The following is a 16,117-nucleotide window of genomic DNA, read 5'->3' on the forward strand; positions in this document are numbered from 1 at the left end:
TATAAATGTCTTCCATTTCAAAGGAGGTTGCATGAAGTATTCTAGAGGCAGATTGCAATAATACAACATAGCAAAATCTGTTGATTAAAAACAGCTGATGCAAACTTTGTGCAACTTTTGAAGCAACATGGCTGTGCTTGTTATCTTATATTTTCTATTTTCAGTCATTAACATGCAGTGATAATTCATGTTAGAGTACTTTGCAAAACCAGCTTCATTTAAGCAACAGTCATAGTTAGATCTAGACATATTGCAATGGCCATTTTTACCCACACATTATCTGATAATTCTAAGCAGTAAAGTCTTATAAAACCTAAATTTATTGTTAATAAAATAAAAAGTATGAAGTATAATCACTTGCTGATTCCAATAAAGGACTTGTGTGGAAAAAAACTTGTTGCTGTCATCGCTATTATTTTAAATACACCTACACTGCTAGATGCAATACTGATAATACTTTGTAGGAAGTTTCCGTTGTTCTCTGCTCATGCAAGTATGAAAAACATAGGTGGGCAGCTGCAAACATGACCTGTGAAGCATGCTGCATATAAAAAGATCACATTAAGTCAGACTAAAAGCTTCCTGGAAAAGATGTTCTTGGTACTAATCAGTTGGAATGTGTTGAAGTGAGAAACCTATTTTAAAGAGAGAACAGCCAAGTAACTAGCTAAAGGACAAGTAATACATCCCCACTTTTTTTCTTTACACTTTTTGAATCAGACTTTTGGACAAAGTCTGCAAATGAGCATGTAACAGTCATGTGAATTGTGAAAGACAGAAGATTTAACGATATGGAACTTATTGAAAATCTAAATTGAATTTCCGCCCTGACCAGCCTTGTCCTGCTCATAACAGTAACTGTGTTGTCTGATGCAGTCCATCATCTACCCCACTGTCAACCCTTCCATCCCACCCTGACTGTCTTGCAATTGACATTTCATTGCAAAAGCCAAACAATAACTGACATTGTTCAGAGCCTAACTGAGGCAGTCACTCAGCCGCATGACATGTTGTTGCTGCTGCTGCTAGAAATGCTGGATCAAACCAGCTGGGTCTGGCTTATTGCATGCGGGGAAACCAGCGTGGCATGATGACTTTCTCCCTCTGATGTGTCACTTCCTGTGGTTTGGAAAGGTCATAGGTCTCTCCACTGAGGTCACTGGTCTCCCTCTGAATCGTGTGACTTTAGCAACCATATCCCTGATATTTTCCCTCTCTCTTGCTTTGTTGATATCTTTTTCCAGTAGTCGTGTAAATGTAAGGCGTGCCTGTAGATGATAACTCCTGCCAACAATATCTGCCTGCCTAAGTACCCACATGTCTGCAGTGTGTTTAGACTGTGGTATTTGTGGAGTGTGCACTCACAGCAGAGGTCAGAAAGTGTTCTTCTGTTACAGACAGACAACATTTATTCATTTGGGTGGCAAAGCAATTCATTAGGATTTACTTGCAAGTGTTACAAACAAGTTTGAGCAGAGATGAAATTAGGGATTTAAAATGAGAGATCTCTGGTTTCAGGTGTACAGTCTGTCATGCACAATGGTCGTGGTCATAAGTTCAAGAGAGTTTAATTTTTAATGTCTTTTTTAAAATTTATTTATTGTTTTATTCACCTCATCTGTAGGCTTGACCGAAACAAATGAATGTTGAAAAATTATTTTGTGTTTGTGTTACAGTTTGTACAACACCAGTTAAGCTCTAGGAATATTAATAGCAAAACTTTTAAGAATGTTCTTTTTAAAAAAAAGTCACTAAAAGGTTTCCTGTAAGACTAATTCAGTTATTTTTTGGTGTGAGTAATCAAACAGTAACTGAGCTAATTCCTTGAATAAGGTAAAAGTTACTTTTTTCATTTACTAGCACAACACTGCCCCACAGTCACAGCAAAAACAATTTGTGGGTGATAAACAGTCACTCATGATCAGAGAGAAAGGCTTGAAAAAAAGGTTATAGATGCTTATTTTGCTCTTTATGCTTCTAAAATAACTAAATATTTGCCCAAGCTTGATTGTTCTTTAAGGCTGCTGGGTTATTTTAAACGTATTCTGGTAGTTGTTTATAGCAACAGGGTAACCCAGAAACACAGCAAAGGATATGCACTACATAAACTCTTAGATAAAATGACTTTTGCTCTAAAGTTATGCAAACATGTAGGCGCACACATACAAACCAAAAAACATACAAGCAAGTAAATACATGTATGTTAACATGCTTGCTGATAATCATGTGCAAACTGTTTTCTTGACAATCAGGGTGCATAGTGACAACAAGACAGAGTGTCATCTACAGACATAATACTATCGGTTCATTCTTGCTGGCTGAATATAGTCCTGCATTGCACCCTGCGGTCAGCCAGATAGCTACTACCCCAAAGAGTATTGCTTTTCATCTTTGCAGAATCACACCTCATATAGCTGCAATGGGCAGCAGCAACTGTAAAACACAGTTGAAGAATCCCTTAAAAAAATTTTCTGTGGCCACAGTTCCTGCCAGATCACTCCCAAAACTAAATGGAATCTAAGTTAGACAAAGATTTATCCTCAGGAAAAAAGAAAAAAATCACAATGATCCAACCTGTAGTTTTTGCATTAAGTTGCTAACATTCAAACAGTGGTTCGGGTTGATAGTTTATATTGCTTCTTTAATGCAGCAGAATTTCCTGGGAGCTTCTCAGTCACATCAGGGCTGAACTTCAACTCAACCATCAGAACTTCAGCAATCCTTAAAATACAGAGACAGCAGATAAATTTGAAGGCTCACATGATTAATGAAGACAGAGTGGACAGGAACAATCTGATAACAAAGCATATTTAGGACATTTTTCTGGTCAGTTTTCTTTTATTTCTGGTTCATTTGAACATTTATTGACTGACACAATGCAAGGAGTTTGTAAGGACAATCACTTTTTGCCAGTACTGGTAACCATTGATGGACGGAGATGAAATTCAACGTTTCCCTCTATTTTTCATATGAATGTAGGATTAAAGTACCTCAAAACTGAACTAAGTACTATACTTGTGGTAACTGACTTAGTTAAATGCAGTACATATTTTTCCAATTTTGGAGAAAAGTACAGACCTTTTTTCTTTTGTTCGTAGGTAGGTGTGCTATGGGCGGTTCCAGTCACCAGAGCATCTGGCTGTAGCGCACCTGCCTATATAAGGCTGTGAGCTGTTTTGCTCTCCCTCTCTCAGCCCACAGCTTGGTTTGTTCAGACACTGACTTGCAACCACTTTACACCACTGATTTCCACATTTACACGCTGCATTCATATACTTTGAGTTATTTCTTTAAATAAATACATCTGTGTGTATTTACAGCACGGTCTTCCCTCATTGTTGTCACGGCCTTCCGCGCCGGTCGTGACACTACATACAAAGTTTTCAACTAGTGTGACTCTATTGGCATTGCCGAGGCAACAAGACACCCTCCATGAGTAGTTGGTGATGTCAGGAGCACCAGTGTGGCGGTGAGAGCCATGTAATGAGAGGTAGTTGACCAGATGGTTAAAGTCTCTTTGGCATGTGCAGAAAGACAAGCACTCTCTGATCTTGTTATAGCAAAGGTCATCATTTGCCATGTTAATGAAGGATGATATAATATGCTCATGAGCTTGCACAGACACATGTACGCTGGGAAACTGATATACTTGCATCTTTGCCTCACTGAGTTTATTGTGTGTCTTTGGTTATAGACATGTGAGGAGGGATGAGTAGATTGCTTAAACATATGCAAACACATGTACAAAAGCACCCTGTCTTCAGCTGCTTCATTTTAAGTATGCTCATTGCCAAACCTCTATGAGCCCCTCCGTCCTCACATTATTCAAGTGTTGGTGCATGACTGGAGCCTCTTCTGACTGTGTAACCTGCTTGGTTTTTGCGCTGTGTAATTCGGGGAAGGCTGACACGAGCATGGGGAATGCGACGGCAGTACAAGCGTCATGTGCACCGTACACAGATTCACAAACGCATGCTAGAGACGCAAATCGTCTGTTTTTGACCTCCACTAGATTCTCCAGTTGTGAATGCTTGCTCAGCATGAGCTCTGGGGGTTAGTGAGAACTGGACTGAAAGTAACAGTGTGTCTCTGTCTGAAGCAATTCAATTTGTCAAGTTCATCTTGTCATGGCTGTTTTTTATTTTTTTTTTATTTTTATTAACCTCCATGGTGAGTTAAATGTTTATAATCAGGTTCCACACCTTTCAAATAATCGTCAAACAACTTACGGATTATTCAAGACGTCACAGTAAGCTGATTGGTTGATCTAATTTCGCCTATATTGCCAAGATATTTTTAATGAGACAATTTGATTGAGACATATTGTGGACAAGATGTACAGACACAGCAGTAACTTGCTGAAAGTTACTGCTCTTCTACGTGAAGGCTGAATTATGTTCAGCACAACTCAATTTAGGGATGTGGAAACAGTCAAGCGGGCCAGTTAACCAGGGCAATGGGAAGCACATGTGTATTTAGTGTGTGTAATTTCTCTGTTGTGTTTTTTTCTTACCATCCAACAGCAGAATGGTGACCATGACCCCTTTTCTGGCTGGAGCACATGTCAGATGAGCTGTAGTATGTTCCAGTAAAAGGTTCAACTAACTTGTATTGAACTTACCTGCACTTTTCTGATGATGGGATTTATTACATTTATTATGTTGCAGAGAAAAGACTGAGAGAAAAGAGAAGTTAAAAGGTGACATTATCAAGTTGCAGAAGCTCACACCCTTTCCATTGAATTTAAAGAAGGATATATTCCATGGAGATTGCTGATGTCATTTAAACTAGCTGTTATTGTTATTGCTTTGTGGTGAAAAGTTACCAGGTGCATCTTATTTGTTGTAGAATACAGTGAAAGACAAATACTCTCCATCTTGATACAACTATCGCTGAGAATTATTTAGAAGTGCAGCATCATATTCACTATATCCATACAGAAAGATTGTGCGAGATTTGTGAGTCTGTTATTGCCTAGTTTGCTGTTATCCTATCTGTGTCACTTCCCTCGGGCACAGATGAGAGGGCCTCAGTATGGTTTCTCTGGGTTTGTGGCTGGTTGGTTGGAACATTAAGCTGAGGATGTGGTTAATTGCTCTTCCACCCCTATGGCTACGATGAGTTCTTTAGATAGTTTCAACACTTTTACTGAAGTTCTGTTTCATTAGTGTACTTTCTCAAAATTCATTGATTAAAGTTTCAAAATGTCTCATCTTGTCACCTCGGTATACTCTCAAAAATAGAGGTACAAGATAAGGACATTTCTGTACCTATAGGTACATTTTAAAGAAATGTTCTCTCAAAAGTACAATACTGGTCTTTAAGAGACCAGAAGCACACCTTCAGAGTATGAAAAAGAGTTCAAAGTGACATAAAGTACAACTTTGTACCATTTCGACCATAAGGGTACCTGCAGCATTAAAAAATGTAATGTTAATGGCTGTAATGTTACAAACTGGAGCAGAGTTGAGTGATGACAGTAGTACTACTTAACAGTCATTTACTGCACCAGACAATGAAGGTCAGATGCTGCAAACTAAGTGTATGTCTGGTCAGTATTTTGAGTTTTTGAAGATTATTTCTAGATTAAAGATAAGATAATATTGCTAGGTGGAATGGACCAGGCCTAATGCTGTGGAAAACATAAAAAACATAACTTGAAAAGGTGAGGTTGAACTTGATAAGGTACAAAAATAGACCAGAACTGAAGGGTACAGAAATGTCTCTCAAAAGAGTACACCCCCAGCAACAAGCATTTGTACCTTTTTAGGTACAAGCTGGTACCTCTATTTTTGAGTGTGTAACATAATACATATTTGATCAGATAAATCCATGAGTTGAGGTTAATTGCTGACACCCACTCTGAGTGGCATCCCCATGCTGTACTTGTGATGAGCGTGCAGGAGCTGTGTAGAACGTGTCAATTTATCTGCAATGCCACTTGTAAAAAGAGAAGACAAGACCAATCTGTACTTTTACCATGTTTTACAACATGCTTACACTGATAAGCATGACTCTTAGTCAAACACTTGACCTCTCTTCAGCTTAAAACTGGAGTAGGGCTGCATACCAGCGATTTCTTACATAACTAATACATGTTATGAATATGCCATGAGGACAGGGAGTCAGAAGTTTTCATCCAGCCATTAATACAGGAATCTATCATTAAGTCTGACTGAAGCTCAGGTGTTTGCTGCAGCTCCATCTTCCTTCTCCTTTGCAAAATTAGTGATGTTGCATGCATCATATCTTAATGACATTATTGACATTTCACAGTTTCCAATCACCAATTTACCCCAAAGGACACAATTAAAATATGTAACGGCACAATGACAACAGGCTGCAAACATGAAGCATTAAAATGAATTGCTCACTTATTAATGGGCTTTCTTAGTGAAACAGGGCTCTTGGAAAGGTTACATGACAATTAATAGAGCACCAAACTTTTACAAGCTCAGATGCAGATGGAGAAATCAAACCCAGAGGCTGTTGCTGTTGAAGTACAATACTTCCGTGCTAACAAAGCGTGAGCCTCAAAGTGACGTAATCAGTACCTCAGGTCAGAAATGTATAGGTGTCTGGGATAACTTCTCCCCCTTCCATTGGACTCAAAGTTTGCTTGTGCAATCTACCTAAAGCCTGGAATATTGCTCCAGAGACAAAAATAAAAATGTGGAAAAAAAAATAAAAATTTTTTTTGCAGTTCCAGCCATGCCGTATCCCCCACTTTAGTTAGCTGGATCAATTTGTTTTATAGATCCCAAAGGATGGAAACACTGGCTCTGATTCACATCCTCAATAAAACGCAACTGCGTCATGCACAATCAGTGGAAATTCCTCCACGGCATCATTACCATTTGCCAGCAGTGGAGAGAATTCATCTATCAGCCAGTGTGAAGGGAGCTCATCAAAACAACTTTATTTAGCTGGTTCTTCAGTTGCAAAAGCAGTACACTCACATCTCATGGTTGCAGCTCGCATTATTGGTTGGGATCATGACCTCAACTCTCCTCCATGCACCTGTGAGGGTAGCTGTGATAAATAAGCTGCTATTACAGTGGCTTTCTGTATTTCTTTGCTGTTTATTAGATTTTTATGGAACAAGTTAAACTTGAGCCTTTGCTTTAATGTATCGTTTAAAAGACAACAGATAAGAGCAGCGAATACTCAAAACAAATTTAACATTGAAAATGGCTACATTTTGTTTTTCAGACATACTTGCAGATGTCCTCTCGGTGTGGAACTGGTTTGTGAAATTCCTGTAGTGTGCCGATCATCCTCACAAAGCATCCGTCAAGAGGGCGGGACCTCTGAACTCTTAAGAAAGCTACTTACATAACCCTCAGAGAACTCCCCTCCCTCGGTAGAAATGTGTCTGTGTGACAGATTATGAGCTGTAAAAATGAAATCAGCACATCCTTATGTAAAATATGTGGGATATTATTTATTAACAATGTTACACAATCTCCATCCTCAGCAGCAGAGGTTGTGCTTATGGAGCAGATCTGAAAGCCTCTACAGAAAAAAAAAAAACAACAACTAAAAGAACAAAATATACATTCAGAAAATAACTCCATCAAGGATTGAAAAAAAAGATTTAGTAAAACATTTCTGTATATAATTAAACAGATAAAAATAATATACAGTATCAAACATCTATATGAAATTGATCTATTACAGAAACTGTTTTAGTGCAAAGAATCTTCCAATAAAAAAATACTGTCTCGTAATTTATCTTTCTGGAATGAAAAACACAGGACATGGGATCTGTGTGTGCTGGAAAGGTTAAAGGTGTGTGTCAGCGATGGGGATTCGTCTCAGCTCAACTATCTGAGAGTTGGTTACACTCCCTCCATCGTGGCTTCCAGGAATGGATTCATTATCGCTGACATTAAGGCCGGTTCCTGAAAAACATTCAAATAATCTACATTACGCTCATATCTAAACACAATAAGGTTTAAAAGCAGCAACTGCAAGAATTTCTGTTCATTTATTTTTTCTTCACATATGAGGCCAGTTTTTTAGGCCTCTGCTCAAACCCATAATGACATAAGTTTGTCTCTGTAACCACAAATTATAGTTAAATACTTTAGGAGTCACAGCAAAGGGAACACTTGCGAGATTTGTTAAGCTGTGTAAATATCAGTTTAAGTGTTACTGCAAAGGCCAACTCTGAAAAAGTGCAGTGGACAGAAATCAGAGAGCTCTTGGTGCAGACAGTTAAGGGGAAGTCTCCAAAATGGCCATTTTGACACCGTTTGGTATAATCTATTCTCAGTAAGCTTAGTAAATCAGTAAGTTAACGGAACTTACAGCCTCATTAGTTTAGTACGTGCCTTTTGTGCTATTGTGCTATTATGTAATCAAACCTGTATCATCCAGCAGACTGTAACTTGCCTTATCAGAGCAGTCATGGTAAAGAGATGTGAATGGAACAAGCCGATAGACTGATGTACAGTGAAACTAAATCAGTCATTGTGTATCAAAGGAGAAGTTGTTAAGCAGACCTGTTGGTAAAACATTAACTGTGTGAACTATAAACACGTTTGGTTTTGGTATATCAAACAAAATCCCTGGATTTGCCTGCAGCCCAGGGATTTCCATGAAACGATGCAAATACTTTCACTAATACTTGAAATGAAATCATGATGCCATCTTCTCCATCCTCATATTTACTTAAAGTTTTTAATTCTGATACCTGGATAAGAGTTGAATGGGAAGTTTAAATATTTGTCTATTTGCAGTTAAGCTCATAATGATCTGCACAGTACTATGAAAGAAATTCTGCTACAAATTTACTATTGAGCTGATTGCAGTTCGCATGCTCTCGACTGCTAGTATTCAATGAAAATCAACAGAAAAAATGTTATACTGTATGTTTTTACATTTAATCTTTTCTTTTTTAAATTTATATATAAATCCTTATAATTATTTTTAGCAGGACACTTAAATAGCTCATTATGTTTCAATGGAACAAATACAAACAAGAGGTTTTTTGTCCCGTTCCAGCAAAAATCTGATGTTAAGTGGCCTTGTTCTGTGAGTGTGTTAATGATCAGCTATCAGTGGTACTACAGGACATGTGTTAGGAGTATTCGTGAGCTTCTGTTTGTGTTTTAATGGTTCACTACCAAATGAAGTGTTTGAAGACCCTCATTACAGCACTGCTCACTGACCCTTGTCAGGTGGTGTCCCGTTATGTAATTCTGATGAGGAAATTATCTTTACTGCTGACTGAGAGATTGACTTAAAACCTGGCGATGCGTTCAGGGTGGCACGTTCGAAGGAAGAGAAGGTCAGAGGTCACCAGGGAAAGTGAGTAAAGGGAAAATGTTTTTGAATGTGCAGCATCAAGGTGATTCAATCATTAACTGAAATTTTGCAGAAGATTTCAAGAAGTTTTAAATTAGCTTTCTATTTTCCACATGGCCAAGGCTACGTACTGGCTGGGTTTAATTTCTTGAGTCCATGCCAAAAGACCTGGGAAGAGCAGACTGCTTTGATGAAATTAAATCTTGCAAACTTGCCTTTTTGTCCCTCCGAGTGATATGATTGGTAACTACAAAGTGCTGAGTTTGCCACTGATAAATTACAGCTGTGTCTAAAGGCTGAACACAACAGTTGTTCAGGACAGCAGGAACGCCTCAAGAAAAGAGTTGGTCAGAGACAAGTATCCCAGCTCACCTCTCAGATTACTTGTGATGAAGAGAAACATGGATACACACATCCTGTTCTGAACTTACCTCTTACCATAAAATTAATAAGAGGACACACACATACATGTGTTACTGGATGTAACACTGCCTTCTCAGCCTAATCCTGTGTTTCTCAATCTCACACCTGCTATGAAGGAATCTAATTTAGACTATGTGTGTGCTGTGTCTGAAGCAGGAGGACCTGGACTGCACTGTTTAATGTTTACTCAATAGCTGTCAATAATTTCTTTTTTCCTAAGAGTTAATTTTTTCTCTGAAGTCAATAAGACATTAACTTTAACTTGAGTTGCCACAGCTGTATTAACTTCAGGGGCTCGTCAGGTTGGTCTTTCCCACTTACATATCCCTTATTTCTCCAACATCAGGAGAGAAAGACATTTGCTTTTTCCATTAATGTGAGGAAAATATGCATCTAGTTTTCTAAACAATGACATGCAGAAGCCTAAATTACATTTAAGTGTCTCAGAATGAATTTAATACTTGTTTTTGAAGCTGTGGATCAATAGTGATTTATGCTGAGATTTCAGGTAAGAACTGAAGTAAGAACTGGTAAGAACTGCCAAAATGTCTGCAGCAAAAGACCTTCTCTTTAGAAAATGTTCAGATGTGTAAAAATGACTTTACTCATTCAGACGCTTCATAGCAACGTACTTATTGGAAGTGTGCATGCATGTGTATGTACTCATGGTGGTTACATATCAGTGAACATATTGAGCAGTGAAACACAAGAAGGCTAATTTACACAACAGCAGAAACATTTAAGATGAGCAGAGACATGACTAAGCAGAAATGGTGTCTGTGAATTAATGAATGCAGCAGATACTGCTGTGTGCACACATAAAATAATCAGACACATGCACAGGCGCACACACACATACTTCATCCAGTCCATCTGTTAACTAAACCCCAGCTGGTTAAACTTTTATTTATAAACTGGTTTTATTTTAAAAGGATCTTGTGAGAAATAGAAGAGGCTGGATTACTGTGACCTTTTGCTCCAATCTTTCCTTCTGTATATCTTGTGGGAATACGTTGCACAAAGTGTTAAATGGCAGTTTTATATTGAATATGGCAACAGATCAGGTTTCTGATTAACCAAGAATGTAACACATTGATTTAATTAAATGTTTTAACATTAGAATAAACAAATATAAATAGTGCCACAGGGTATTTTGGTTTTTCTAACTTCATTTTTGTCTTTGATTAATTATTTTCCAGAAATCATACCCAAATAAACATTAGATTGTTGTCCTGCTATTTGTTTTTGTTATGGTGGAATTTGTGTTGCAGTTGTCGGGACCTTCCTGTTTAAACTAAAATCAAGATGCAACAAATAAAATGACTTTTTTGTGTTAGGATTAATTTGGAAATGAAGTAACTTCATTACAGGCTTTAGCCTGTCTACGGTTGAATGATCGTTCTCACCAGTTTTTAAGGCAAATATGAGGTCATCAAACTCCTGCGACTCCTCGTCTGCGGTGACCAGGTTGGTGTTGATAAAACTACCCTCTGTAGTGTACGTCCCCATCACAGGACTGGGTTTGAACACGCTGCTGGGCTGCATACTGGGCCGCAAGGAAGCTCGCTCCCAGTCTGCTGATACCTGACACACACACAGACATACATCATTATCCAACCAGTAAACAACACAAGTTTTCCTGCAACTGCTGCCTCAAAGCTTGACTTAAAAAAAAACCCATTTTTTTATTTTATAAATACAAAATCAGTTATTTAATTCAAAAAATCAAATATCAAATTGAAGTTTTGCAAAATTTCATTTTGATACATCACAGCAGTTAAACATGAACGTATTAAACATGAATACAACAATAAATGTATTCAATGGGAAACATCTGAAGTACCTTATAGAACCTATAAAGTTTATTTATTGTGTGTAAAAAGTTAACCTGAGGATGAACGCAGTGCAAAATAAGGTCTCATACACAGCAATAAACCACAATTGTTTGATTCAGAAAATAGCTGCATTTGTCAGCCATGTAATCATGACTGTCATGAGTTAGGTCAGGCAGAGGGCAGGCTATCCGAGCAGCTCTAAGGGTTACACAGGGTTATAGTGGGGGGTGCACGGGGTGACAAGGAGGTCAGTGACTTTAGTGTTTCATATTGAATCTAACCAAAAGTCATATAATTGTGCTGCCTGCAGAGTTAGGCTAAACACTGTATAAAACCTATAAATAAGTACATTTTAAAAAAGGAAAATGCCAACAAGATGCATTTTATTTGGTGTTTTTTAATGGGGTTTATTTATGACTCAGCAAAATAAAAGTGGAAATAAAAACCATAAAGAAAAGATGGTGGAGATAAAATATTATATTATGTTTATATCTTTGCAGACAAATCTCTTTAATTATTCCTTCACTATGAATTCTTCATTTACCCATGTACATATATAAATGTGTGAGCGTCTGGGTACAAGCCTTGCCAGGTAGTGACTGGTACAGCATGTCCCAGTGTGCTGAACTAAGCACCTCAAACCTGTCACATCATTTCTGAGAGAAAGCAAAACATGGATGCCAAAGAGTTGGCCAACATATATGTTCTTACACTAATTTCAGGATCTTATTCCTTCCTTAAATACTTACTCATCACACACTCTCACTGGCTTTCATAGGTATCTCTGTCTGGACTCTCATTTTTCTGACTACACTGCAGCTGAATCTTAAAAAAAGGCAGAAGTGTGCTTTCATGAATAAAACAAGATTATGAGGAATATGTGGAAGTAAGCTCGAGAAACAGAAACAGAGGGGTGAGTTCCCAAGAGGAACAAAATTAAACCAGCCTCTGTCTTCTTCCTGTTATCTCTCCTTATAGGGTATTCTCCAGGGAAAAAGTTGCTGAGGAGTTCTTACACAAGTGCTGCATGTGTTAGTACATAGTGCTTTCAGTGTTTGCTCACATGCGATGTGCCAGTCTGAAAGAAAGGTCAAAAGAGGAGCTGAGGTGGGAGTCATGAAAACTGCCACACACACATGAATTTGCACATACTACATTTTACATAAGGCGATCCAGTGTGAAAGCAGTCTGAGTGAACGAGTATGAATGTTCTTAGTGGAATCACGCTCAACTGATGTGAGAAATGTAAGATGGAGGGCCAGGAATGGGCAAACAGAGCCATGGGAATGAGGGCATGGGAAAAAGACAAGGGAGATCAAAACTGACCAAGGGAGACGCTGAGAAAGTGAAGCAAAGCAAGAGAGTGAAATATCAAAAGAGTGAAAGAAAAATGTGAGTTTTTACAAGCTCAATATTACATTTGCTATTTTGGTTTACATGTCCACCAAAACAAACTGGGTGAGAAACAGAGTTCTGAAAACACGAGCATGTTGCAGGGATGGAAAAAAAAGCATTTCTGTCTGTACTTTGAATGTTTATTTTAATATATTTTTACATTGCCAGAATTGTAATGGCTTTCACAACAGAGTAAAAGCAAGAAGGCAAATGAGTCAAGAACACTAAGAACAGATGTTACGTCCTACGAAGACAGCTAGGCAGCCGTTTCGTCAAACGCCATGAGCAGGCAAAGGAGATGAATCAGGACCTGATACAGATGAATCATGTAAATCTGAGCAACATTCTGCTGAGGCTGAATACAGAAATTATTTGAAGCTTAGGAGAGGCTTATTCAGCCTTTAGTACAAGAAAAAGGACAGTTTTGTTGGACATTATCTGCTTTGTTGATCAAATATATAGCAGCATGTGAAAATTGTCTAAAAACAAATATCAGACACTGTCTCATTCCCTGTCAGATGTTAACAAAGTCAGCAAAAAACTAATTCAAGGTACATATAAACAAGTAACTATTTGCTTCAAAATGAGAAGATTTCTACACATGTGAGTTTAATTTTACTTGAGTAGAAAGTCACCTTAGTGCTTTCATTTTAGTTTCAGATGAATTGACTCCTAGTTTGGCTGTGTTTTCTCAACCACGTGCCATATATGACGCTGCAATTGAGAGGGCAGAATATGTTTTTCTCCTCATCAGTGTTGAGAAAACTCGGATGCAGCCAGAAAAATATGAGCTACAGTTTTAGGAATCAGAACATCCTTAGATGTAAGCTATAAAAAAAAAAAAAAGAGATGTCTTTAATTTCTACTTGATGGCTCATCAAGCACTGTGTGTGTATGCGTGTGTGCATGCATGTGTACCTCTTCCATGGCACTGATGAGATTTTGAGTTGATTTGCTGATGTCGCCTCCTACAGTAGTGGGTCCCCCTCCCTGGTACGTGGCTTCAGGACCATCATGGCCACTCATCTCCACAGTGTAACTGGCTTTAGTTGGCCAACACAGCTGGTTATGCATTATGAAGTAGACGGCAAACACATACAAGCCCTGTAGAGAAAGCATTCATACGCATTAAGAATTAAGTAGCCCATCACTCTGCCTGTTGGTTGCACATGGAATCATGTTACTTGGTCTTCTACTTGGACTTTCTGTGACTATAAAGCTTATTTGACATAATTGTCAATAGCAACAGCATCCTTTAGCACAGTGGTACCCTAACTTTTTCTACAGGTCCCAGTTTTCATCAACAGCAATAATGTCAAGCCCCCCCACTCCAGTCACATGAATCAAAGAACATACTAAGAAATGCGTCATTAGTAACTATTAGTTGACTATAGTTAAAACCTAGCCAGTGTCAGTATTATTATCCATTTTCTGCTTTAGTGTGATATATTATAAATATTTTAAACCTAGAATCTCTGCCAACTACTTCAGGTGAGCTGAGTACTCAATGAGATGGACGCTGCTTTAGTAAAAATACTCTGCTAGTTATGACAGTTGGAAAGTTTATTTATTTCAAAAGTCACCTACAGGCTTTTCTTTGTGTTCAGGATAAAAAGTCATCATTACCCACCATTGATTATTACTATTGCCCATTACCTGGTCAAGCAGGGGCAGATATGCTCCATATATTTTCTTCTATTTTTTGTACTTAAAGTCTCTCTTGTTGATTCATCCCCATTTCCCATTGGTCCAGTGCTAAAAACTCCTAGGTTTTTTTCAGCCTTGCTCTAATCCCCCCACCCCCACCTTGGGCCCAGACCCCAGTTTGAGAACCACTGCTCTAGCACCATTACCAAAAAATTACTTCATTGCTGGGCCATTACATCATTGGCATTTCTGTTTCTTCTACGTCTTTGTCATTACTAAATCTTCTCAGTCAACAGCACCAGGCTGTGAACTACCCAAAAACACCAGAATGCCAAATGCCACACAGCTATCCTGCATTTCACAACAGTCATCACCAGGTGATGACGTCAGCTGCAGACAGAGCTGGAATGCTCTAAAAAGCAAAGCACAATCATGTGAATGTGTGTGTGAACACAGGTGCACAAAAGGACTGAGTCCATTTTTACCCACTGAAAATATCTTTAATTTAGACTTAGACTTTATTGTTCCTGAAGGGAATTTCTCTCCACACACCGAGCCCCTGCACTCCTATCATCCAGTAGGCAATGTTGCCTACTATATAAATACATGTGTAAAAGGACTGACTTAAAATGCCAAGAAATGGGTAAGAAGTTAATTGTTGATAACAATCACATAAATCTTTTATTATAACCATAAGAAAACCAAATATAACTCTAAAGTAATTATCCATAAACCTCAGAAGACACAATGATTGTCTTTAAAAGAAGGTACTGAAGGTACAAAGAACTCCAAAGCTCAAATCTTAAAGGTTTTAAGTTTGAAGTTGCATCTTTCATCAGAAACAATAGATCACGTCACTAATAAAGAATAAATCTGCCAGACAAAGAAATAAACATTATCCATATAACCAAAACTTGCTTCCACAGAGTGGCATCCTAAAAACAGGGTGGATGGTTGCACGAATCCGAACTGGAAACTGTGTTTATGAGTGCACTGTAAAGCTGCAGCAGCTGCACAATGAGAAGGAAAAAAGCGCTTTAAACAGATGAAAAACACATGACACACCTTACAGGTCATTAGTTGTGTTTTACTGCCCAGTATTTTCTGAAATTGTCACACTAAGATATTAAGAATAAACACATTGTGTCTGTGCATGGCAATGTGTGAGTGTGCCTCTGAGGACAGGTAGGCGAGCTGAAACTGCAAAATGAGGAGTTTACGCCATGTCCCCTAGGAGATGAGCTAAGTCACCGTGGGTGCAAGAGGAGCTGGGCGGAGTGCTGTGCACAGTGACTGTGCTGGCTATGACTTTTTGTTTGCTTTTTTCTGTTTAATAAGTCTGGGAAGGACAGGTACCTCCCATCAAACAAATGAAGCCAGGTGTGTATTCATTTCTGGGTGTGAATATTATTATCTATCTATTGTTATCTTATAGTGTAGCGTGAGGGACAGGCTTTACTACAATAGTCCCCGATCGTCAGAAAGGACAGCACAACTCTGACTAG

At 38.3% G+C, this 16,117-nt stretch overlaps 1 protein-coding gene across 1 annotated transcript in view; it reads right to left on the reverse strand.

The window, feature by feature from the left end:
* Positions 1 to 7,785: 7,785 nt before the first annotated feature.
* adgrv1 (adhesion G protein-coupled receptor V1) overlaps positions 7,786 to 16,117 on the reverse strand; it is a gene marked incomplete at both ends in the record, with an annotated part of 86,688 nt that continues 78,356 nt past the window's right edge. The window contains 3 exons of the mRNA XM_079251684.1: positions 7,786 to 7,904; positions 11,142 to 11,319; positions 13,884 to 14,069. Coding sequence (XP_079107810.1) covers positions 7,786 to 7,904; positions 11,142 to 11,319; positions 13,884 to 14,069 — 483 coding nt within the window. The remainder of the gene's footprint in view (positions 7,905 to 11,141; positions 11,320 to 13,883; positions 14,070 to 16,117) is intronic.

This window comes from Telmatherina bonti, assembly GCF_933228915.1.
Source record: "Telmatherina bonti genome assembly, chromosome: 13".
Taxonomy (NCBI): Eukaryota; Metazoa; Chordata; class Actinopteri; order Atheriniformes; family Telmatherinidae; genus Telmatherina; species Telmatherina bonti.